This window comes from Sorex fumeus, unplaced genomic scaffold (genome assembly GCF_029834395.1).
Source record: "Sorex fumeus unplaced genomic scaffold, SorFum_2.1 ptg000012l, whole genome shotgun sequence".
Classification (NCBI taxonomy): domain Eukaryota; kingdom Metazoa; phylum Chordata; class Mammalia; order Eulipotyphla; family Soricidae; genus Sorex; species Sorex fumeus.
Window position 1 is genome coordinate 546,136 of NW_026606069.1, and position 23,521 is coordinate 569,656.

Genomic DNA, 23,521 nt, shown 5'->3' on the forward strand with positions numbered 1-23,521 from the left:
TCAAGGTTACCTCAATTTTCAGTAATACACTGTGTGTCTTCCTCAGTCTCAAGTTGGTAAATGCATATACACATTCTGTTTGAGTGTGTGTGTGAGTGTGTGTGTGTGTGTGTGTGTGTGTGTGTGTGTGTACATGTGTGATATCTACTGTTATCTACTGATACCTAGCACAGTGGGTAGGGTGTTTGTCTTGCACACAGCCAATATGGCCGACCCGAGTTCGATTCCTCCGCCTCTCTCGGAGAGCCCGGCAAGCTACCGAGAGTATTCGATATGCCAGACACAGTAACAACAAAGTCTCCAATGGAGACGTTACTGGGCCTGCTCGAGCAAATCGATGATCAACGGGAGGGCCTTTACTTTACTTTTACTTAACCTTTCCTCTGTTCCTTTTACATTTGGGAACCATACCTGGCAGTGCTCAGGGCTTCCTTCATGCTCTGTGCTCAGGTATCACTGCTGGTGGGGGTTGGGAGATTGGATGCTGGGATAGAGACCAGGCCTGATTCTCCCAAAGGCATAAAGACAGATTAGGGGGCCAGAGCATGTAGGACTCCTGTGTTGCATATGGACAACTCAGGTTTGATCCTTGGCACTCCATATGGTTCCCTAAGTCCTGCCAGGAGTGACTCCTGAGCACAACCAGATGTACCTCCCCCCAGGGCAAAGAGGTCCTATAAGCCGATAGAACATCACCCATGTTTGCCAAGCCCTACGCTGAACTCCACACCTGACACATCTGGCCTGGCAATATGTCCAGAAGAAGTCTATTAGTATCCAGACAGCTGGTTACAATAAAGATGGATAATTGTAAACCCAGGACAGTGATACTTACCATTTCCACTTTTGCCTCACACTGAGGGAGGGAGCTGGCAACTTTCACAACTGGTAGGGATAATTGGGAATAGCCTAAGGGCTAGAAGGTGCAGCTTCCATGGCTGCTATGGAGGCAGTGCTGGAAAGTTTCCACAAGTTTTGCTTAGTTGGATGACAACTGGGGTTGGGGTAGTAACCATTAAGGCCTTTCCTGGAATGCCCACACTCCATAACCGCAGTTTAACCCCTTTTCCAATAGCTCCTAGTTTTCTATTATTGGAGGCTGGATCTCAGATAAGGCCATCAATAGATACTTGCAGAAGGTTAACATGGTCCCTGTGGCGTGGGAAAAAGGAGAGGGAGTGCAGGTATTGGTCTAGAGACACTGGAGGGCTGGGGGCAAATCATTTCCAGCCAGAAACCCATTTACCCCCTTTACAATGTAAAAGAGGGCATGTTCGGATAGAAGTCCAGATGAACTCAGAGAATCCCGTGTCCAGAGGAAGCTGGGCTGCATTACCCACTACATCCAGGACCACCAGGACCTCCATACCATGAATTGTGATGATACCTGCAGTGTCTCTAGGCCTCCATGCTCGGAATTCACCTCTATCAAGGCCAATATGGAGGGGCCCAAGCAGGCCTCATGTCAGGGGTCAGTTCTTTTTTTTTTTTTTTTAATTAGTGAATCACCGGGAGGTACAGTTATAGACTTACAAACTTCTGTGTTTGCGTTTCAGTCATACACTGACTGAGTACCCATCCCTCCACCAGTGCCTGTTTTCCACCACCAATGGTCTCAGCATCCCTCCCACTACCCCCACCCCATCCCTTCTACCCTACACTGCCTCTGTGGCAGGGCATTCCCTTTTGCTTTCTTTCCTTTTCAGTTCTTTTGTTGTTGTTATTTTTTTTAAATATCTTATGGAATCACTGTGGCATAGATAGATGCCATGTAAATAATGTTCATATACCTTGTGGAATTAAAAATAGAAATCAACAAAAGAATAATATTGTAGAATCTGTAAATTGTTTTTGAATCCGTAAATATTTTAAAATTATATCCTTTCAAACAACCCATGGGTCAAATATTCCAGAAAACTATTTGGGAAAGAGGGTAGTGCTTAATAGTCCTGGTTTTGTAGCGACATCCGGAGGTACTTGGGTGACCATTTGTAGTGCTGGGGATTCAAATCCATTGAGTATGAAACCTTCCTTCATGTATCATGTCGCCAGTCCCTGTATCTGGAAATCTTTAAGTACTTTTAAAATGAAAATGAAATTTCCAAAAAGGACACAGGTTATTTTTTAATTTTTTTATTATTTTATAATTTTATTATACTCATATGTTTCTAAATTTATATTCTCTCACATTCCCACTATTCATTTTTTAGCGTCAAGTCCCAGAGTATCCTATGTGATATATATGGAAATCCAATTAACTAATTAATATATTTATTGAATCATCACAAGATACACAGTTGTAGGGCATTTGCCATGCTCACAGCCAGACTGGCCGAGCCGGGTTCTATTCCTCCGCCCCTCTCGGAGAGCCCGACAAGCTGCCGAGAGTATCTCGCCCGCACGCCGCAAAGCCTGGCAAGCAGCAAAGCCTGGTAAGCTACCCGTGATGTATTCAATATGCCAAACACTGTAACAACAGGTCTCAAAAATATGGAGATGTTACTGGGCCCACTTGAGCAAAAATAATGAACAACAGGAGAACACAAGATACAGTTACAAATTTGCTCATTATTGGGTTTCAGACATACAGTGTTCCAACACCAATCCTTTCACCAGTGTACATTTCCCACTACCTAGTTTCCCTGACACCACCCTCTTTCCCATCCAACTTTCCTCAATGGCAGACACTTTTCTTTTTCTCTATAGGTCTCTCTCATTTTCTTTGTCCTGTCTCTGTCTCTGTCTCTGTCTCTCCCTCTTTCTCTATCTCTCTCTCTCCCTATCACTCCCGCATTCTTTTTTCCTTTCAGCACTCAGTTCTTGTTCAGAGTGTTGGAATTTCCAGCTATCATTGTCACAGTGATCACTTCTCTATCCACCCGCACCTACTCCTAACCTGCGGAAAGTTTCCAACTATGAACCAGTCCTCTTAGTCCTCATTTCTATTGTCCTTGGGTATTAGGAGGACACAGTATTCTAAAAAAAATTAAAGGTGCCGGAGTTATAGTACAGTGGGGACGGTGTTTGCTTAGCAGATGGCAAATCTGGGTTCAATCCTCGGTATTCCACATGATTCCCCAAGCGCTGCTAGGAGTAATTCCTGAGTGCATGAGCCAGGAGTAACCTCTGAGCATCACTGAGTCTGATCCAAAAAGAAAAAAAAATAAGAAAAAGAAAAGAAAATTGGAAGTATTAAATGTGCAAAGGGATAAGAGTTCTGGATTTAATAATATAAGATCCTCCCTTATGGAGTGAAAAACATGGGGGAAACAAGGGGCTGAAGAGATAGCTTTATGGACTAGAGTGCATACTATGTAAGTAGGAGGTCTCTGTTTGATTTCTAACACTGCATAAGGTTCCCCAGCAAAATCAGTAACGACCTCTGAGCACTGACTCAGGAGTAGCACCCGACCACTGTTGTGCATTCCCAAACAATTTTTTTTAAATAAAGGAAACTAAAGATAAGAGCAGATAAACCTAAAAGTAGAAGAAGAAAATCAAAATTGTAGTAGAATCAGTAAAATTGAAAATCAGAAATGAGTGGAGGGCTTGGGATGTAGCAGCTGTAGCAGAATTTGCCTTGCCTGTGCAGGCAAGAGTTTGGATTTACAGCCTTCCCCCCAAAGAAAGCCATTACCAGCAAAGAAATAATTAAGAAAATCAACAAAACTGAAACTGAATCTTTACCCAGATAACATGGAGGTAATAAACTGGTGACTGGTATAAACAAATCAACTCAATTCAGATTTTAAAATATAGGCTGGTTCCACTATCCCAGTGGCCTAGTTTGGTGAGACTTCATTAGAGAAAGGGAGGTTCGGGGGAGGAATATTAAGTAGCAGGAAACTGGCAAGAGTAGGAGAGGACTGCTGGAAATACACCATCGATTTTTCAATCAGGAAACGCTTCTAACAAAAATGAGTCTATGATTGTATTCTTGCTAAGGAAGCCAGTGAGTTGGATTTTAGATAGGAGACAAGGGAGAGGGGTTAGCTCTAATTTGAAACTCTGGACTTTTCCAATTGCTCACTGTAATCGTGCTAGTTATGGGATTGCGGAAGTTATCTCAAGAGTCTGGAGGGCATTATTTTCATGTGATCTACAGGTTTCTCTCTAGTACTTTCCCAAAAGATGGCACTTGTGAGGTGTAGTGAAACACAAATAGTGGCAGTTTTTTATTTTTCCTCTTAAGATTAAAATTTAAGTATATTTTATTCATTTTTTGCACACTTTTTAAAGATTAATTTATTCCTGTTTTTTCATGCCACACTGGCAGTACTTAGGGCTCACTCATGGTTCTGTACTCAAGGATCACTCCTGGTAGGCTCAGGGCATCACATGGGGTACCTGCAGTAGACCACCTGCAAAGCAAAAGCCTTCCTAGCTGCACTCTCTCTCTGGTCCATAGAACTTACACACTTTTATCACCTCCCACCACTTGTTCAGGGATCAATCATCACACCGGAATTATTCAATAGACTCTTCGTTTGTCTCCCTGATTCTTCTGATTTTGCTTCTTGCAATGATACCTTCTTTTTCTTCCTTCCATCCTTGCTTTCTTTTGAGGTAAAGAAAAAATATATTGAGAATACATTGAAAGATGTTAGTCAGATTTTTGATAGTCAGATATCTTGCAGTGCCTGAATGGATAGAATCATTGACTGTGTTACCAATGCAAAGGACAATAATATTAAAGGTTATAGAAATTTACCCTGAAATGTCACCCAATCTTTTCTAGTGAAAAACACACTTTAGGTTAGCCAAAGAAACAATGGGGATGACCGCCCCATAATGCAAAATGGATTTTAATTCTTGAATATTATAGTTACTGAAAAATTAATCATATCATGCTTCTTCTGGGGAGGGAAGTATCCTTGGGAAGGGGTTCTATTTTCAAAAAACAATTTTTAAGTGCCAGTGATTTAATTTTATTACCCATTGAGTAAAAATATCCATGCCTTCCTTCTCAGACATTTAAAAACAATGTGTTCTATGACCATGGGCAATTTAGGTAAGGTAACAAATTACCTGAATTTCTCCACGGTTATAGCACACATTCTTCTGATGGTTAAGATAAAGCACACTTTCTTCAGGTTTATTCTATGTCAGTAACTGAACATTATAAGGCATGATGCCTCTGAATGTGTCTCTAGGTTATAGAAACATAAAATAGAACCTCGCCCTCATACTTTGTGTTCTATAATTTAATGAAGTTTTTGGTTTCTGATGAGATCAAGTTAAGGATCTTATTTCTAACCTTTATTCTGCATAAGAGAGCTTGCTCAATTTCTCTCTTCTCTCAATATTTTCTAAAGATTCTAAAATTTTCTTCAAGGAGCACAACATGCTGTGCTAGGGATTAAGTTCAGAACTTGGTACATCCTCGTTCCAAAAGAACACGTCATTTGTAGTCACCAACACTGACTCAAGCCAAGCCTTCCAACTCCTTTTTAGGACACTTGAATATTCTCCTACTTCCAACCTTGCATCTCCTCTCCGATGCCCTTAAGCTTTCAAGTTTTTCCTTTTTCTTTTGGGCCACCCGGAGGTGTTAGGGGCTATTCTCATCTCTGTGCATGGGAATCACGCCAAGCAGTGCTCAGGTGACCAAGCTGTGCCCTGGGCCTCCTCATGCAAAGCATGCCATCCAGCCCTCTGATCTATCTGTCTGTTCTCACACACCCTCTACATCTCTGGTCTCTTCTTGATCCTCTCTAGTACAACTCCTACTCCTTTTCTGGGACCTTCCTTCAGCTCTGGGATGGCTTAGCATCTCAGCTAGCAGCTCTCCTTTCTGTCCATTTTCTAGCAGATGGAGCACCCTTTGCTCCAACATCTTTGTACAAGCAGATTTCTTCATTGTCTTTCCTGTTGCTACGGATTCTCTGGTTGTCATTTTCTCCAGATCTAAACGGTCCCTAACTCAATTTCCTCCCAGGCTCTCCACTTTATTTAAACACGATAGTTCATAAAGTTGTTTGTGAAGATTTATTAGAGGCATTCACTATTCCAATACCAGTCCCTCCACCACTGTCACCTTCTGTTCACCTTTGTCTCCATTGTCCTACCCACCACTGAAGCCACTCCCAGTAGCAGGCTCATAATTATTGATTTTATATAGTTTGTTGTGTGATTGGTGATAGCACAGCAGGTAGGGTGTTTAGCTTTCATATGGCCGACCCAGGTTCGATTCCTCTGTCCCTCTCAGAGAGCCCCTCAAGCTACTGAGAGTATCCCACCCACACAGCAGAGCCTGGCAAGCTCCCTGTGGCATATTTGATATGCCAAAAACAGTAACAACAAATCTCACAATGGAGACATTACTGGTACCCACTCGAGCAAATCAATGAACAACTGGAGGACAGTGCTAGGGTGCTATTTTGCTTGTTACCATTAAATGGCTAATGGAATGATAAAAAAAAATTCATAGAAGAAAATTTCTGAAAAATTATTGTATCTCACACTGGGGATATTAAGTCCTTGCCCTGGCTCCATCTTGTCCTCAATAAGCAATAAAGCCAGCATTATTATTTTAACTCTTCTTTGAATTTGGTCATTGTGCAGGGTTTGGCACTGCTCCCTGAATGTTGCTCTGGTGTACATTGGCCATTGGTACTAGAGTCAAAGCCTTAGGCTTCTTAGGGTACAGCATATGCTCCAGCCCTTTGAGTGTCTTCCTGGCCCCATCTATTCATTTGTGTGCTTATAAATTTATACAAAGATTGTGCTGAAAATCCTACAGAAGTTTAACCTCCTTATGATCCCTGATATAAATATATCCTCATGTATCTCCTCATTTATTATCTAAAATATTGGCTTGATTTCTGTTTTTATCCCTTGAAACTAAGTTTCTTTGGATGGAGTGGAGTGAACAGTCAAAGATAATACAGAGGTTAACTAGTGGCAGACTCAGGTCTTATTCCCAGCACTGCATATGATTCCGCGACTACAAAGCCAGAAGCCCCAAGAACTGCCCATTTCTCAAAAAAAAAAAAATTACTGTGACCAGGCCAATAAGTTGACAAGCTGACTCCATTCCTACCTCTCAATAAATCTCAACCACATTGCCAGTGTAGCCCTGGTGACTACACTCCTTATACTGCTGGGTATGACCCAAGCAGTGAACTGGCACATCAGAGTTGAGTTTCACTGGCTGTGAGTGACTGCTCCTCACACCACCCCAGACCCCAGTAATATAAAATGTGCCCTATAAAGATTGGGTTCCCTTGGACAACATATTTAAGCTGTGTCTGTAAGCAGGTAGATGCTTGGATTAGGCCAAGATCAAATTTGTTATTCTGAGGAAACAGGAACACCTAGCCAATAGTTTGAATTAACTAGTTCTCCTTACTTGTCTACAACCACTTCTCATGCAGACATTGTGAAACCTGTTCACATGTGCATTCAGAATAGCACATCTGGAAAATTTGAACCTTTCAGGTTTTATCGTCACCATCCCAAAGCCCATTCTTATTGTTGGGCAGTGGAGGGGCTGGCCATAATAGATGTTGTTCAGGGCTAACCCACCTGGCTCTGTGCTCAGGGAGCACACCTGGTAGAGTTTAAGGGACCACATGCAGTATTTTAGATTGATCAAGGGTCATCTGTGAGCAAGCTCTTACGTCTGGTAAGGTACTATTTCTCTAGTCTCTAATACCCATTTTTTCTGTCCATAGGGGAGAGTAGGAACTGGCATTTTATCAAGACTAGAAAAGTCCTGTGATAGTAAAGGAACCAAGGGAACGGTACATATTTGGTGTGCAGCTGACTGGTTGATCCTCTGCAGAGCTTGGAGTACTACCATATGTGGTCCAATATCCCCTGCCTCTCAAATGTTGAGTGGGAGAGAAGACTTGATTGATTCCATGCATAGGGAATACCAGCACTGTATGGTCCCTTTAGCACCACCAGGTGTGGACCCGCACAAAAGGAAGAGGAAATAATTCAAGTAAATTAGTAGGACAAACTCCTTTAGGGACTGGGAATTATAATAAAAGTCACTTCCCCTTTTTTTCAGAGAAGTATACCAAGTTCTAATCCAGGACACTCCCAGAGCATCCCTGGTTAAGTCTGGATTACCAAGGATGGAGCTCAGTGCTCCGACATGGCTCACCAGCCATTTGAGAGTAGATACTCTTTGGAGCAGCAATCCGGAGCCGTGAATGAAACTGAGGCTCTTCCAGGCTCCAACCTCCTTTACCCACATCTTGCTGTCTCTCTGTTTACCTGGCCCGTTGACTCTAGGTGTGTCTGTGTCTGTGCATTAGGATCTCTGCCAAGTGTAGCCGAAGTCAACTAGCAGCAGAGCTCTAATGTGAAATAATATACCTTAGATGGTTGTGGCTATTAGGCCCCGCCCAGCAGAGACTACTGACTTCTTCACTAGGCAGGAAGTGGGGGCAGGGGCAGGCAGGGAAGGGTGGGGAGGGGTGGGGAGGGGCAGGGAGGGGGCAGGAAGGGACAGGGAGGTGCTGGGAGGGAGAAGATGAGCGGAACTAGGGAGGAGTCAAGAGGATGCTGAGATTATCTGGTTTAGAAGGAGAGGGTCCAACCCGAGTCCAGCTACGCAGACTAGGAACAATGTTCACATGCATTTGCACCTTAATCATCCTCCCTTGTATTTCTGAATGCCACTTAATACCATTTTTGTCAGAGGAAGAAACAAATCTGAATATGGGCATGGGTTGGGGCGGTGTCATCTCTCCTCGGTGATGCTGGCTTTGGACCCGGTTTCAAACGGGTCAGTGGTCTCTAGTCTCCAGTACTGTGCAGAAGGAAAGAGAAACTGGGGGGCTGGGGAAATAGCACAGCGGGTAGGGCATTTGCCTTGCACACGGCCGACCCGGGTTCGATTCCCAGCACCCCATATGGTCCCCTGAGAACCTCAAGGGTTAAATCCTGAGTGTTGAGCCAGGAGTAACCCCTGTGCATGGCTGGGTGTGACCCAAAGATTTAAAAAAAAAATTCTTGGTTCCCTGCAAGTTTACATCTGGCTGTAAAATTCCCCGTGATCATAGAATTTCTCACTGGAGAGGCACGGTTCCTAGAAATTACTCTGGACCTGCTTTTCATTCAGGTAGGTTAATCAGAGAGTCGGAGCCACTGAGACAATTGTGTAGTTCCGGTTCCCTGAATCATTGTGCCCAAAAAATGAAAGGGACACGTGACAAGATTAACAGTCCTGTATAGTGCAAATCTTAAACTATTTTATTCTTTGCTATGATCTATAAATTACTAAGAAATGGGTTTTTGCACTGTTGTTTCTTGGTTTTATTTTCAGGGGAGGTACACTTAGCAATGCTCATAGACCACTAGATAATAGGGGTTCTCTCTTGGCCATGCTCTGGGAACCATGTCATGCCTGAGATTGAGATCAAGCTTCCACATGCAAGATATAAGTTCAGTCCTTTGAGCTATCTCTCCATTCCTGGGAACTTAGCTCTATTAAGATTGTCCACAGTTTTTGTTTGATTGTTTTTGGGCCATGCGGGTGATATGCAAGTATTATTCCTCTCTCTGCACTCAAAAATTACTCCTGGTTGTACTCAGATACCATAAGGGATGCTGAGAATTGAACTCAATTCAATTCAATTGGCCCAGGTGGGCCATGTGCAAGACAAAAGCCCTTATCTGCTGCACTATCTCTTTGACCCCTGATTGTCCAGTTCTTTCAGCTTGCTTCAGTTGTTCTTCAATTTTACATCCTTAGGAGCGATAACACAGTGGGTAAGGCATTTGCCTTGCACGCGGCTGACATGGCCAACCTGGGTTTGATTCCTTCACCCTTCTCGGAGAGACCAGGAAGCTATCAAGAGTATCTCGCCCACTCGGCAAAGACTGTCAAGCTCCCCCTGACGTATTCAATATGACAAAAACAGTAACAACAAGTCTCACAATTTGTTGTGAGATGTTACTGGGTCTGCTTGCGCAAATCAATGAACAATGGGAGGACAGTGCTACAGTGCTATATTGCATATATGTACACACATGTATCTACGTATAATATATATATATATATATCATCCATATATGTATTTTTCTTTTTAGTTAGGTCACTTCACATATTTACTTTCAATTTCTTCAGTTTTGTTGGGGATTACAAACTTTTACCTTCGGTTTCAAAATAAATGAATCGAGGTGTAGCCCCATAATGAACAAACAAAATTATCTGGGTCTCCTACAGGCAAAGCTTGAGCTCAGTGCATTGAGTTATCTCTCCTTCCCCTTCACTTCCACACCCCCCCAACAGATTAGGAGCTGGAGTGATACCACAGGGTGTAGAGCATTTGCCTTGCATGCAGCTGACCTGGGTTTGATTTTTCTGCCCCTCTCAGAGAGCCCGGAAAGCTACTGAGGGTATCCCCCCTGCACAGCAGAGTTTGACAAGCTCCCTGTGGCATATTCGATATGCCAAAAACAGTCACAACAAGTCTCACAATGTAGACATTACTTGTGCCCCCTCAAGCAAATCGATGAACAATGGGAGGACAGTGCTACAGTGCTAACTGGTTTGTCTAACAGTTACAAAAGTCTGCCACATTTTCTTCATACAGTGATCACTGGAAGGGCATGCCATTTTCTTTCATCTGTTAACTATAGTGAATAATGAATGCAACAGTAAATACTGATGGATAATAACATTTTTGTTCATCGGGGAGATATCAAAATTGTGTTATTGGATCTACTATAAGCAGTAGCTCTAACAGGTTTGAGGTGCTGACTTATACCTATCTTGGTTTATGTTTTTGTCATAATAAATGATGAGGAGTATATATTTCAGGGGCCTGTTGGTCATTCTGTATATCTTATTTGGGAAATGTTTATTCAGATTTACTGATGATATTTTCATTTCATTGTTCTTTTTTCTTTTCTTTTTTTCCCCCTTTTGGGTCACATCCGGCAATGTATAGGGGTTACTCCTGGCTCGTGCTCTGAGGAATTACTATTGGATCAGGGGACATATGGGATGTTGGGAATCAAACCCAGGTCAGCATTGTGCAAGGCAAAAGCCCGACCCACTGTATTACTGGTCCAGCCCCTCATTGGTTTCTTTGATTTTTGTTTTTGTTTTTAAGTCACAGCTGAAACACTGGTTTGCACAATGCAAATGTTTATATACTTTAGGAGCATAATGTTACCATACCCTGTCAATCACAAAAATGCTAATATCCTCCACCAGAGCCCATTGAACCTTAGCCCACACCAACTACCCATGGCAAATTCAACTCTATTTTCAGAATCCGAAGAACCAGTGGCCATAAAATAAATAGAAAACATCTTAGTTATTTATTTCTTGACATCCAAGTCTTGGAGGACTTCACCCCAATAGCAAGAAAAATGAAAGAGGGCCAGAGAAATAGAACAGTGGGTAGGGTGTTTGCCTTGCATAAAACTGACTCAGGTTTGATTCCTGGCATTCCAAGCCTGCCAGGAGTAATTCCTGAGTGCAGATTCAGGGGTAGCCCCTGAACACCACTGGATGTGACCTAAAAGCCAAAAGAAGAAAAGGAAATAAAAGAAAAAGCAAATAATTGCCTCTACATCAAATTTTAAAGACTTTACACAACAAAAGAGCACTGTAGCACGGTAGCACTGTCCTCCTGTTGTTTATCGAGTTGCTCGAGTGGGCACCAGTAACGTCTCAAAACAAATTGTGAGATTTGTTGTTATAGTTTTGGGCATATCGAATATATCACAGGTAGCTTACCAGGCTTTGCTGTGCGGGCGAGATACTCTCGGTAGCTTGCCGTGCTCTCCGAGAGGGGTGGAGGAATTGAACCCGGGTTGGCCGTGTTCAAGCCTAATGCCCTACCTACTGTGCTATTGCTCCAGCCCACAACAAAAGAGAATAGTAAGAAAGCAAAAAGGCTTTCTTACTATTGCTTTTGTACTGGTTGGGAAAAATATTTGCATATATACCACAGTTTAATACCCAAGGTATATGAAGAATTTATGCAACTGAAATGTAAAAAGAAAATCAAAGATGGGACCAATGCGATAGTAGAGTGGGTAGGGTACTTGCCTTGCATGGTGCCAATCTGGATTCTATCCCTGCTACCCTGCATCATCCCTGAGTCATTCCTGGGTATCCTTATCATAAAAGATATGACAGATATTCTTTTCTTGAATATATATATATATGTAAATATATATATATATCAGGGCTCTTAGAGTGCTTTCACATTTTACAATTATTTTTTGTTTGTTTAGGTTTCTGTTTCTGGTTTTGATTTTGGACTACACTGGCAGTGCTCAGTACCTTCTCCTGGCTTTGTGTTCAGAAGCCATTCCTTGCTGTGATCGAGGGACTATCTGTGGTGCCAGAGATTATACCAGGTAAACCATGTCAGCCTCGTACCACAAAACATGCTATTCACTATACTATCACTCTGCTCATGTTTGATTTTTTTTTTTTTTTTTGCTTTGGATCACACCCAGAGGTTCTTAGGGCATGCTCCTAGTTCTGTGCTCTGGGATCACTCCTGTTGATGATCACTTAATCACTTAATCAATTAACTTCCCGTTAGTCGTCGATTTGCTCGAGCGGGCGCCAGTAACGTCTCCATTTGTCCCTGTCGCGTGCTAGTGTAGCCCAATGGCATCTGTTCGCTCCAGGAACATGAAGGGCCTCAAACCGATCGTTCATGATCTTGACAAAGATGTCTGACCATCTGGTAGGTGGGCGGCCACGCGGTCTTTTGACATCCCGTGGAATCCAATCAGTAACAGCTCTAGTCCAACGGTCATCTTTAAATCTCATTACGTGACCAGCCCATCTTATTTTCTACACCTTGGTAAATGAGACAGCGTCCCTGATCCTTGATCGTCGATGGATGTCAGAACTCTGGATTCGTTCTCTCATTTGAGTGAAACGTGATATTCCAAGCATAGCTCTTTCTATTCTTCTTTGGGAGACCTGAATAGCGTTCTTATCTTGTTTGCATTGGGCCCAGGTCTCTGAGGCATATGTTAATGCAGGAAGAACAGTGGAATCAAAGAGATGTGCCCGGAGACCGGAGGTTCTTCGTCCTCTTAGCTATTTCTTCAACGTTCTTGAAGGCGTTCCAAGCCGCTCTTCCTCCTGGGCAGTTCTGGTGCCAGGTCATTTGTCATGTTGACCTCTCGACCTAGGTACACATAGCTGTTGCATTCGGAGATGGTCATTCCATTGAGAGCGAATGGGGCGTCAGGAACGAGGCTGTTTCTCATAAACATTGTCTTCGTAAGATTCAGCTGTAGTCCTACTTTTCCACACTCACGGTCAAAGTCGGCCAGCATTTGTGCCGCTTGGCTGATGTTTGGTGTTATTAAAACAATGTCATCAGCAAAACGGAGGTGGTGTAGTTGCTGACCATCTATCTTCACTCCCATTCCTTCCCATTCCAGTCGTCGCATGATGTTCTCGAGGGTGGCACTGAAGAGTTTTGGTGAAATGGTATCACCCTGCCGCACCCCTCTCTTGACATCAATGATCACTTCTTTGTAGAATGGTGAGATCCTGGTAGTGAATCCGCAATACAGCTCACAGAGGATCCTGATGTATTGGGCTTGAATGCCCTGATTGGCTAGGGCTTCAATGACCGCTCCCGTCTCAAAGGCCTTCTTTAAATCAATGAACGTTAAACAGAGCGGCATCTTGAACTCCTGAGAAACCTCAGTGAGCTTGGTTACCGTGTGGATATGGTCGATTGTGCTGAATCCTTTGTGGGACCCGGCTTGCTCGCATGGTTGTCCTTCATCTAGTGTTCTGCCAATCCTATTTAGGATGACTCGAGTGAACAACTTGTAGATGAGAGAGAATAGGCAGATCGGGCGAGAGTTGCCAATGTCATGGATGTCTCCCTTCTTGAACAGTAGTACGGTCCTGCTGGTTTTCCATTGGGACGGAACCTTGCATTCAGACAGGTAGCGAGTGAAGAGCCGAGCCAGTGTATTGATGAGTACTGACGGCAGGTTCTTCAGGTGTTCAGGTCTGACCTTGTCTGGGCCGGGTGCTGGTTCTTTCTTTACCGAAAAAATGGCGTGTTGGATTTCGGAAGGGAGAATGTTGGGAACGACATATCCATCCTGTGGAATTTGGTATGTCGGCAAGTGGACATGGCTATCGAAGAGATTTGAGTAGAAGTCATGGATAATCTTCTCCATTGCCGTTCTGGAGGATGTGATGGATCCATCAGGACGTTGGAGGGCAGTCATCCTGATCAGGAAGCCAAATGTGTGACAGAGCGTCACATCCAGATTGGTACCACACAATTGGTACAGCAGCTGCTGTAGTGTGGGTGTGTTCGGCCACACCCTACCCTGTGTGTCTAGGATTACCCCTGGCAGATGCTGAGGCACAGTAGGGTGTGGCCCTGAAACAAAAACAAACACAAATTGACCTCTCCTATATAAGCAGCCTTAACTTCAAGTGCTCTAACTCTTGGCTTCTATCTTGGGATTCTATCTTGGAGAAGAGACCATCCTGGCTGGAAAAATGGCACCTCCCAGGCCATTTCCGAGTTCCCAGGCCTCAAGGGCTCATCAGCTGCAAGCGTTCCTCAGCCTGAGGAGGAGATTGTGCTGCCTGGCTTCCCGGACATCGAAAGCTTCATGAAGTTTGCTCTCAGGTCAGTGGAGGCAGTCATTAAGGCATCTGGGAGCCTGCCACAGTCTGGCCCAGAATATGATTTTTACCAAAGTTTTCCTGGCTTCCAAGCATTGTGTGAGACTCAAGGAGACAGAATACTTGAGGGCATGAGCAGAATGATGCAGTACTACGTGTGTCAGAGCGACATCAAGGACTGCAGGAAAGTGACGGACTTGGAAGACAAATTTGATTTATTGGTTGACGCCAATGATGCTATTCTGGACGGAGTGGACATTTTACTGGATGAAGCTTCAGGCATGAAGAAGCATCAGCAGCCCGTCCTCCCCATAGGATCACAAGCCCGCCAAATGATCATTTCCAGCTGGAACCGGAAGGTAGGAGAATCGGGCAAAAAACAAAATCGGAACCCTTCCGGCTGCTTCACGTGAAGAACATCATCTGACCGCAGCTTAAATTCCGAGAGAAGATCAACAATTCCAACACTCCATTTGTTCCAAAGATCTTCATCAAGCCCAACGCCCTGAAACCTCTCCCTCGGGGGCTGTCTAAGGAGAGTCGGGAGCACACCAAGAACCAATCAGAGGACCCGGATGTGCCACCGGCCCTGGTCCACTTCCTCCACCAGCAGCGGACCCAGCAGGTAGAGCAGGACTTGTTCGCACACCCCTATCAGTACGAACTGGATCACTTTACGCCCCCAGAGTGGGCGCTTCAGAAACCGCAGCCCCAAGCCTACAAGCCCCTGGAGGACACTGCCTGCCACTTGGTGACCTCGCTGGACCAACTCGTGCAACTCAACGCGACGCTCCTGGCCTGTTGGGAATTTGCGGTGGACTTGGAGCATCACTTTTACCGCAGCTTCCTGGGCCTGACCTGCCTGATGCAGATTTCCAGCACACCGAAGACTTCATCATCGACACGCTGGAGCTGCGCAGCGACATGCACCTCCTCAACGAGAGCTTCACAGACCCTGCCATCGTGAAGGTCTTCCACGGCGCTAACTCCGACATAGAATGGCTGCAGAAGGACTTCGGGCTGTACGTGGTGAACATGTTCGACACGCAGCAGGCAGCGCGCCTTCTTCGGCTGGGCCGGCACTCCCTGGACCACTTGCTGAAACGCTACTGCAACGTGCAGGCGAACAAGCAGTATCAGCTGGCCGACTGGAGGGTGCGCCCTTTGCTGGAGGAAATGCTCCACTATGCCCGCGAGGACACCCACTACCTGCTCTACATCTACGACTGCATGAGGCTGGAGCTGTGGGCTGCTGCCAGCGAGCAGCCCTCGAAGGCCCGGGTTGTGTGGCAGCGCAGTAGGGACATCTGCCTCCGGAAGTTCGCCAAACCGCTCTTCACGGATGAGTCCTACCTGAAGCTGTATGAGAAGCTGAAGACGCCTCTTAACGCACAGCAGCTGACAGCCTTCCGGCTGCTGTTCGCCTGGAGGGATCACCTGGCAAGGAGGGAGGATGAGAGCTGCTGCTATGTCTTGCCCAACCGCATGATGCTGAAGATCTCAGAAGAGCTGCCCGAGGAGCCCCAGGGCATCATTGCCTGCTGCACCCCCGTCCCGCCTCTGGTATGGCAACAACTTCATGAGCTGCATCTTCTCATCCAGAAGGCGCGAGGAACCCCTCTGTGCCAGTCGGAAGTTGCCACCGGAGTGAGGAGGAGAGCACTGCTGCCCCATCCCGAGAGCCTGGAAAATGTTCTCGTTGGACCTCAAGAACACTCCCACGCTTGGTCTGGTGACTGCCCTGCCGTCCCCACCAATGAGCCCGTCCCGGGCCAGACGCAGGCTGGCCTCTTCCCAGCCCAGCACGAAGAGAAGACCCTGGTGGCCACCAGCTGCTTCGTTGCCACGGCCGCGGACACCTTGTTTAACGAGGCAAGTGCAGAGGGAAAGGACAACGCCCAGAAGAAAGTCCAGCCAGTGATGCAGTCCTTGGAGAACCCATTCGGGATGCTTCCGCAGGCGCTCCAACACCACGCCCACATTTCCCAGGCAGCCAAGGCCGACCCTTCCTCAAACATCAATGAAATCAGCGAGCGCTGGGAGATGGCCAGCCAGGCGCAGGGACAGAAGGACTCTAAGGACACTGCCAGGAAGAGGGCAGCCCAGGCGACAGCTGCCCAAGACGAGTCCAAGGAAGGGTCGCAGACCCCCGCCCAGCCGGTTCTGTCGCTCTGCCAGCAGATCGCCCTGGAAAACGCTGCCAAGAAGAGAGAGAGAACAAGTGACCCCAGAGCCCCTGAACAGAAAAAAGAGAAGAAATGGTCCAAACTGGCTGAGAAGCCCAAGGAACCCAGGGAGGCGCAGGAGAAAGCTTCTACTTCCTTTGACTACCGCAAGCCAAACGTCCAGGCGTTTGCTGGAAACAGCAAGTCCCAAGCGGCCTCCCAGTTTGACCCCGGTAAGCAGATCCTGGCTGGCAAGAAATGCTTCGCAGCCAAAGTACTCAAACAGACCGCGGGAAACAATAGCATGTCCTTCGTGCCCCGGGAGTTGGACAGAGGGTTCAGATGCAACTGGCCCAGGAGACCGCGTCCGCCAGACTTCTGGGGTCTTCCCGGGACCGGGAGACAAGGGCCTTGGGATGGTTTTGTATACCATCCCAATTTTAACACTGTTAGAAATAATTGTTACTGGGAAAAAGAATAACTAAACTGGAGCTTGTGACCCCATGTGCGGTCACATATTTGAATAGGTGGTGGTAAAGAATCTTTTTGCATTTGTTTTTCTTGTTTGTTTTTGGGTTATATCCAGCGGTACTCAGCATTTATGCCTGGGTCTGTACTCAGGAATTTCACCGGGCACGCTTGAGGGACCATGTGGCGTGCTGTGGATCAAACTGGGGCTGGCTGTGGGGACAAGGCAAATCCCTTAGTTGCTGTACTATTGCTTCACTCCAAAAATCTTTAAAAAAAATTGTTTTAGGATCAGAGAGTCGGTACATCAGGGACAGTTCTTGTATTTTGGTTCCACGAATACCTTAAGGAGTGATTCCCAAGCACAAAGACAGGAGCAAGCCCTAAGCATAGCCAGGTACGGCTCAACTCTCCTTCCTACAGCAAATTTAATAAAAAACTGTTTTAAAATACATTTCTTAGTTCTCGAGATTAGTGTATTGATGCTTTACATGGAGGAAAATTGAGTGTTGATCCGTGGCACCGTATGGTTCCTGAGCACTGTTAGATTAGTGCCCAGCACAGATCTAGGAATAATCCCTGAGCACCACTGGATGTACCCATTCCAAATTATTTGTGATTATTATCTGGAAATGTTTGAATTGTATACATATGCATATTCATGTACACCTCTATACTTGAATTGTATATACATATTACTCAAGTTGCATAAAAACTTATCGGATAGAGGGACTAGAGTGGTAGTTGAAGCTTGCCTTAAAAACCTTAGAGTGAAATATTAGATTATTTTTGTTCTGCTTTGGGGCAGGGATTGGGGTTCAGGATGGGATGATGGGAAGATCATCAAAATATGATGATGGGAAGATGTAATGATGATGGGACTGGTGTTTGAATATTAAATGTAATAAGAAATTGTGAACTACTTTATAAAATAAGTTTTTTTGGAAAAGCTTGCCTTGCCTAAGTCAGACCTGGGTGGTTCAATTTCTGGCACCCCATGGTGCCCAAGCACTGCAGGAGTGACCCCTGATCACAGAACCAAGAGTAACACTGCCAAGTGTGGCCAAAGAGTAAAAACAAAATACCCCAAAACATATTGAGTGAAGGTGGTGGTGAAGGCCAGACAACTGGTACAGCAGGTAAGGCATCTACTTTGCCCACGGCTGAACTAGATTCAATCCCCAGCACTATTTGTGGTCCTCCAGCACTTCAAGGAATGATCTCTGAGACCGAGAGGATTAAGCCCTGAGCAAAGCTGGGTATAACTCAAAACAGAAAAGGAAAAAAGGAAGGCTGGAGCCATAGCTTGGGCATTTGCCTTGCACGTGGCCGACCTGGATTTGATCCCTGGCATCCCCTATGGTTCCCTGAGTACTGCCAGAAGTAATTCCTGAGTGCAGAGCCAGGAGTAACCCCTGAGCATTGCTGGACTGACCCCAAGAATCCAAAAAAAATTTAATAAATAAATAAAAATTAAAAAAAATAAAAAGAGAAGAAAATGGGGAGGGGAGTTATCAGAAGAAAAATTTTAAGGAACCTGCTATAGCTCTGACTAGAGGCAGCCAGAATACAGTGATTATTTCCAGATGTTTCCAGAATCCCAGGGATGTTTTCAGGTGTGGGTCGAACACACATCCCCTGGATTCCCCGCAACACAGAGAGGAAACTCTGGCACAAGTAGTGCATGTTCGGTTACCATCATGTCCCACATTCCAGCTCCTTAGGCTAGAACTCCAGAGCCAAGAGGTTCAGCGGCCAGTCCTCCCCTTAGCCAGCCACAGGGTATCTGGTGACTGAAAGAACCAGGTACAGACTTTTCCCTTCTCAATTTGATACACAGCCAGTTGTTTGATACACACCCAGCATCCACCTCTCATCTGCTTCTCCAACATTTGGCCATATAACCCTGTCCACTCTTCTCTAGAGGAAAAGCTCCTGTTTTTTGCACAAGCCAGGGGTTACTCCTGACTGTGTACACAGGAATTCCTCCCGGAGGTGCTTTGGGGAACATATGGGATGCTGGGAATCAAACCCAGGTGTGCCTTGTGCAAGGCAAATGCTCTTACCCACTGTAGGGCCCCCAGAGGATCTTGTTAACATTGGGCCCAACCCTCTCTATCACCTCCCTCCTGTCTCTCCCTGTGAGGCACTGTTCCTCTAGCCACACAATCGTTATTCAGGGTCTGCATTTCACTCAGCATTTAGTTGAAAACATGGGGGTGAGAATCCAGTAACTTTCTCCATCCTTTGCATTGCTGGTATCCCCTGGTAGTCTTATCCCCTGATAGACTTACTTAATGCACAGTGACTCTTCGAGAAAATTCAGAAACTTTACAGAAGAACATGTTCTTCAGATGGGGCCAGTGCTCAGTCCAGCTTGCTCTTTGGACCCACAGCGCTGACTGTTGCTCACAGGAGCTGGGCTGGGAGATGGCTGCTCTCAGCAGCCTACGGTAGGCCTAGAAGCACGGAATCAGGTCATTTACTGCCCAGCAAAGGGAAACTTAAATGAAGGGGATTGGGTTTCTCCAAATAAATTTATAAATTTGATGTATTTCTAAGAGATGTTAAGAAGTCTGAGCACGTTACAAACATTTTTGTATAAAAATAGAGGTTCTGTAAAAAAAACTAATTCTGGGTAAAAATAATTGTACAAGCACCATTAGGATCCCTTTTAATAAGAATATACAGACAAGATGTGTTTTCCTTACCAGAGCGGTACGAAGATTGGTTATTGCATTTTGGGGTGCAGTGGGGGTGGTTACTCCCAGCGTGCTCAGGGTTTACTCCTGACTGTATTCAGGGATACTCCTGGTGGTGTTCCAGAGACCATATGTAACGCCAGTGAGTAAACCAGGGTCATTTACATATAAAACAAACATCTTACAACTGCTTCAGCTGAACTGCATGTTCTTATTGGTTCAGGAATACAGAAATAAAACACTGTAATAAAGTATAGAATAAAAAAACACATACAGTTTATGTGGTTCTATCTCTTCTTCTAACCACATACATTCTCTGATTGTTTTTGAACATCTTCATTAGAGGTCGCTCCTCATTTCATGCCACCTTTCCATTATTTCTCATCTCAGTACACAGTATAATCATATATACATATATATGTATATGTGTGTATTTACACGTGTGTGTGTTTGTGTATATGTGTTCTGTTTTTGAGCCGCGTTCGGCTCAGCCCTAGGGATAGCAAGCCTGGAATCAAACGCAGACCTCACACATGCAGAGCAAATGCTCTTCCAAATGAACTACATCCCAACCCTTATTTTAATTTTTCTTTGCTTTGTTTACTTGGGGGACTTGGAGTTCCTCAAAAGTCTCTGCTGTAGTGATGGAGGAGTCTGGTTTAGGGTAGAAACCCTGACCACCTGCAGAGCCCCTTCTCCTGGTTCCTGAATCATCAGTTTCAGAAGCAAATCGGATTATTTTCATTTTCTGTGTAAAACTCTGATGGGTGCTATGTACACACAGTTCCAATTTCATTGAGCCTGGACAGAAATTTTATAAAAGAGTTGAACTGTTTTGAAGTTCCAGCTATTTTAACAAATACCACTGCTCCTAACACTAAGCAATGTTTCCTATGGCCAGTCTTCAATGGTGAGATGGCATTCCAGAGCACCCCTCTGTCCCCCAATTTAATAGATTGAAAAAAGCTAATGATATACCACGAGGCTCTCCACACAACAGAAATACAAATTTCTCAGCAGACATATAGTGACTACCCTCAGCAGTAATCCGGTGATATCACTAACTCATCACAAATTTCCTTCCTAATAATAATAAAAATTAAAGAGTCTCCTCAGATCTATTTAGAAAGGATTGTGAGAACAGATGCACACTTTCTAGGGAAATATGTGTGCAGACTCTTTTACATAACTTAAAAATATGAAGGGAAATCTTGGGTTAAGGAAAAAGTCACAGCTATGTACAATATGACACAGGCTTTTTTTTTCTTTTTGGGTCACACCCAGCAATGCTTAGGGGTTACTGCTGGCTCATGCACTCAGGAATTGCTCCTGGTGGTGCTCGGGGGACCATATGTGATGCTGGGAATTGAACTTGTGTTGTCCATGTTGGCTGCGTGCAAGGCAAATGCCCTACCTGCTGTGCTATCGCTCCAGCCCCGACACAGGGTTTTAATGCACATCCAGTGGTGATGTTCGGGGAAAGGGGGGACATCGTTGGTGTTTCTGGAACCACATGATGGAAAGAGCATATAAAATATGTGCCTTTCCTTTTTCACATGCCCGTATAGGCCCTCCCGTTGATCGTCGATTTGCTCGAGCGGCCCCAGTAATGTCTCCATTGGAGACTTTGTTGTTACTGTGTTTGGCATATCGAATACATCATGGGTAGCTTGCCAGGCTCTGCCGTGCGGGCGATATACTCTCGGTAGATTGCCGGGCTCTCCGAGAGGGGCAGATTAATCGAACTCGGGTCGGCCATGCTGGCTTCGTGCAAGGCAAACGCCCTACCGCTGTGCTATCGCTCCAGCCCTTATAGTATGCCTGTATAGTAGTTTTGAAATATAGTAGTTTGAAAAATACTAGTTTTGAAATATAGTAGTTTTGAAAACTACTATGCCCGGATAGTAGTTTTGAAGATGAGAAAGTATAATGAAGTGAGTAAGAAACTATACAAATGATCCCTGAAAATATAATTTTTCAGGTGAGGGGCTGGAGCGATAGCATAGCAGTAGGGCGTTTGCCTTGCACGCAGCCAACATGGCTGACCCTCGTTCGATTCTTCTGCCCCTCTCAGAGAGCCCGGCAAGGTACCGAGAGTATATCGCCCGCACGGCAGAGCCTGGCAAGCTACCCGTGATGTATTCGATATGCCAAACACAGTAACAACAAAGTCTACAATGGAGACGTTACTGGGCCCGCTCGAGCAAATCGATGAACAACAGCAGGGCCTTTACCTTTACCTTTATAATGAAGTGAAATTGTAGGAGTATGGGAACCGGGAACTTTGAAATAGTTTATTGAGTTTCTCTTCTCAGCTTAAGTACATTATCATCAGTTTGAGGGGCAGGGAGGACACCTGGTGATGTTCAGGGGCTATTTCTGACTCAGCACTCAGGAATTGCTCCTGGAACCTTATGAGATGCCTTGGATCAAAATTCAGGTTCCCAACATGCAGAGCAAGCGCCTTACCCGCTGTACAATTTCTCTAGTCCCAAGCACATTATCATATTTTAACACAAGGCTGCCCTCTACTGGTTGTTTTATTTGATTTTATTCCTACTTTGATCTTACTGTTACATCATTATCTAACAATAGCCATGAAGTTTTCTTCTTTCCTCCTCCTCCTCCTCCTCCTCCTCCTCCTCCTCCTCCTCCTCCTCCTCCTCCTCCTCCTCCTCCTCCTCCTCCTAGTTTTTCTATGCTCAGAGCAGAGCAGTGCTTGGGAGACTATGTGTTCCAGTATGCTCAGAATTGAGAAATTGGTTCCACTGTGCCATGAAAAAGACAGGAATTCTCAGGACCCAGACGCTGGAGGGGGAGAGGAGCCAGATCTGGGGGGAGCAGCAGAAGTAACCTCTATCTAGGTCTAATAATTTTTCAGCGTCAGTAGGAAATATCTGGATAAACCAGCTTGTAGGTACGTCTGAGACTTCCCCCGAATGGAAAAGGATGGTGTAAGAGTGAGCATAGAGAAATGGCAGAAAACCAAGCAAGAGAGGACAGATGTGCCGGTTCATGTAGCAGTATGGAAGATGCTCTTGAAGCGAAGAGAACAGAAAGCCTGAGTGGTCTCTAGACCACAGGTGGTCCATAGTGTCCTTCAGCACGACAGACATACAGCACAGCACAGAAGGTCCCTCCCTGACCTCTGCACAATCTCCCCATCTTCTCCATGGCCTGGTGGACAGCAAACAGTTCACAAAGAATAGGCCAGATACAGGATATATAGATTCGATACAAATATTTTTCTTCTAAAAGATATATTGATTAGTATAATCAGTGGTTAATGCATTTTTTAAAATGTTACGTATTGTTATTTACTAATTGCTTGTATGACCCTATACTATTACTGCTCCAGCAACCTGATGAAACTTGCTCTCGCTCTGTTCTTGTTGTACCTGTGTGATTTACAACCTAGAAGTCCTGCCTCTAATTTTCCCACCTCATGAGAAAACATCTGGCCATACTTCAATACCATGCAGTTTTATTTCAGGTTAAAATTAGGTGTTCCATATATATATGTGTATATATATATGTATATATATATATAAATCTACCCTCCTGGTTTGTAATTCAATGTA

General features: G+C 44.9%; 1 protein-coding gene across 1 annotated transcript; it reads left to right on the forward strand.

The window, feature by feature from the left end:
* Positions 1–4,998: 4,998 nt before the first annotated feature.
* Positions 4,999–17,251, forward strand: LOC130020451 (exosome component 10-like). Its single transcript, XM_056111064.1, is given in 4 exon segments — positions 4,999–5,011; positions 14,510–14,983; positions 14,986–15,483; positions 15,486–17,251. Coding segments are annotated over 4 exon segments (2,751 nt in total).
* Positions 17,252–23,521: the final 6,270 nt, after the last annotated feature.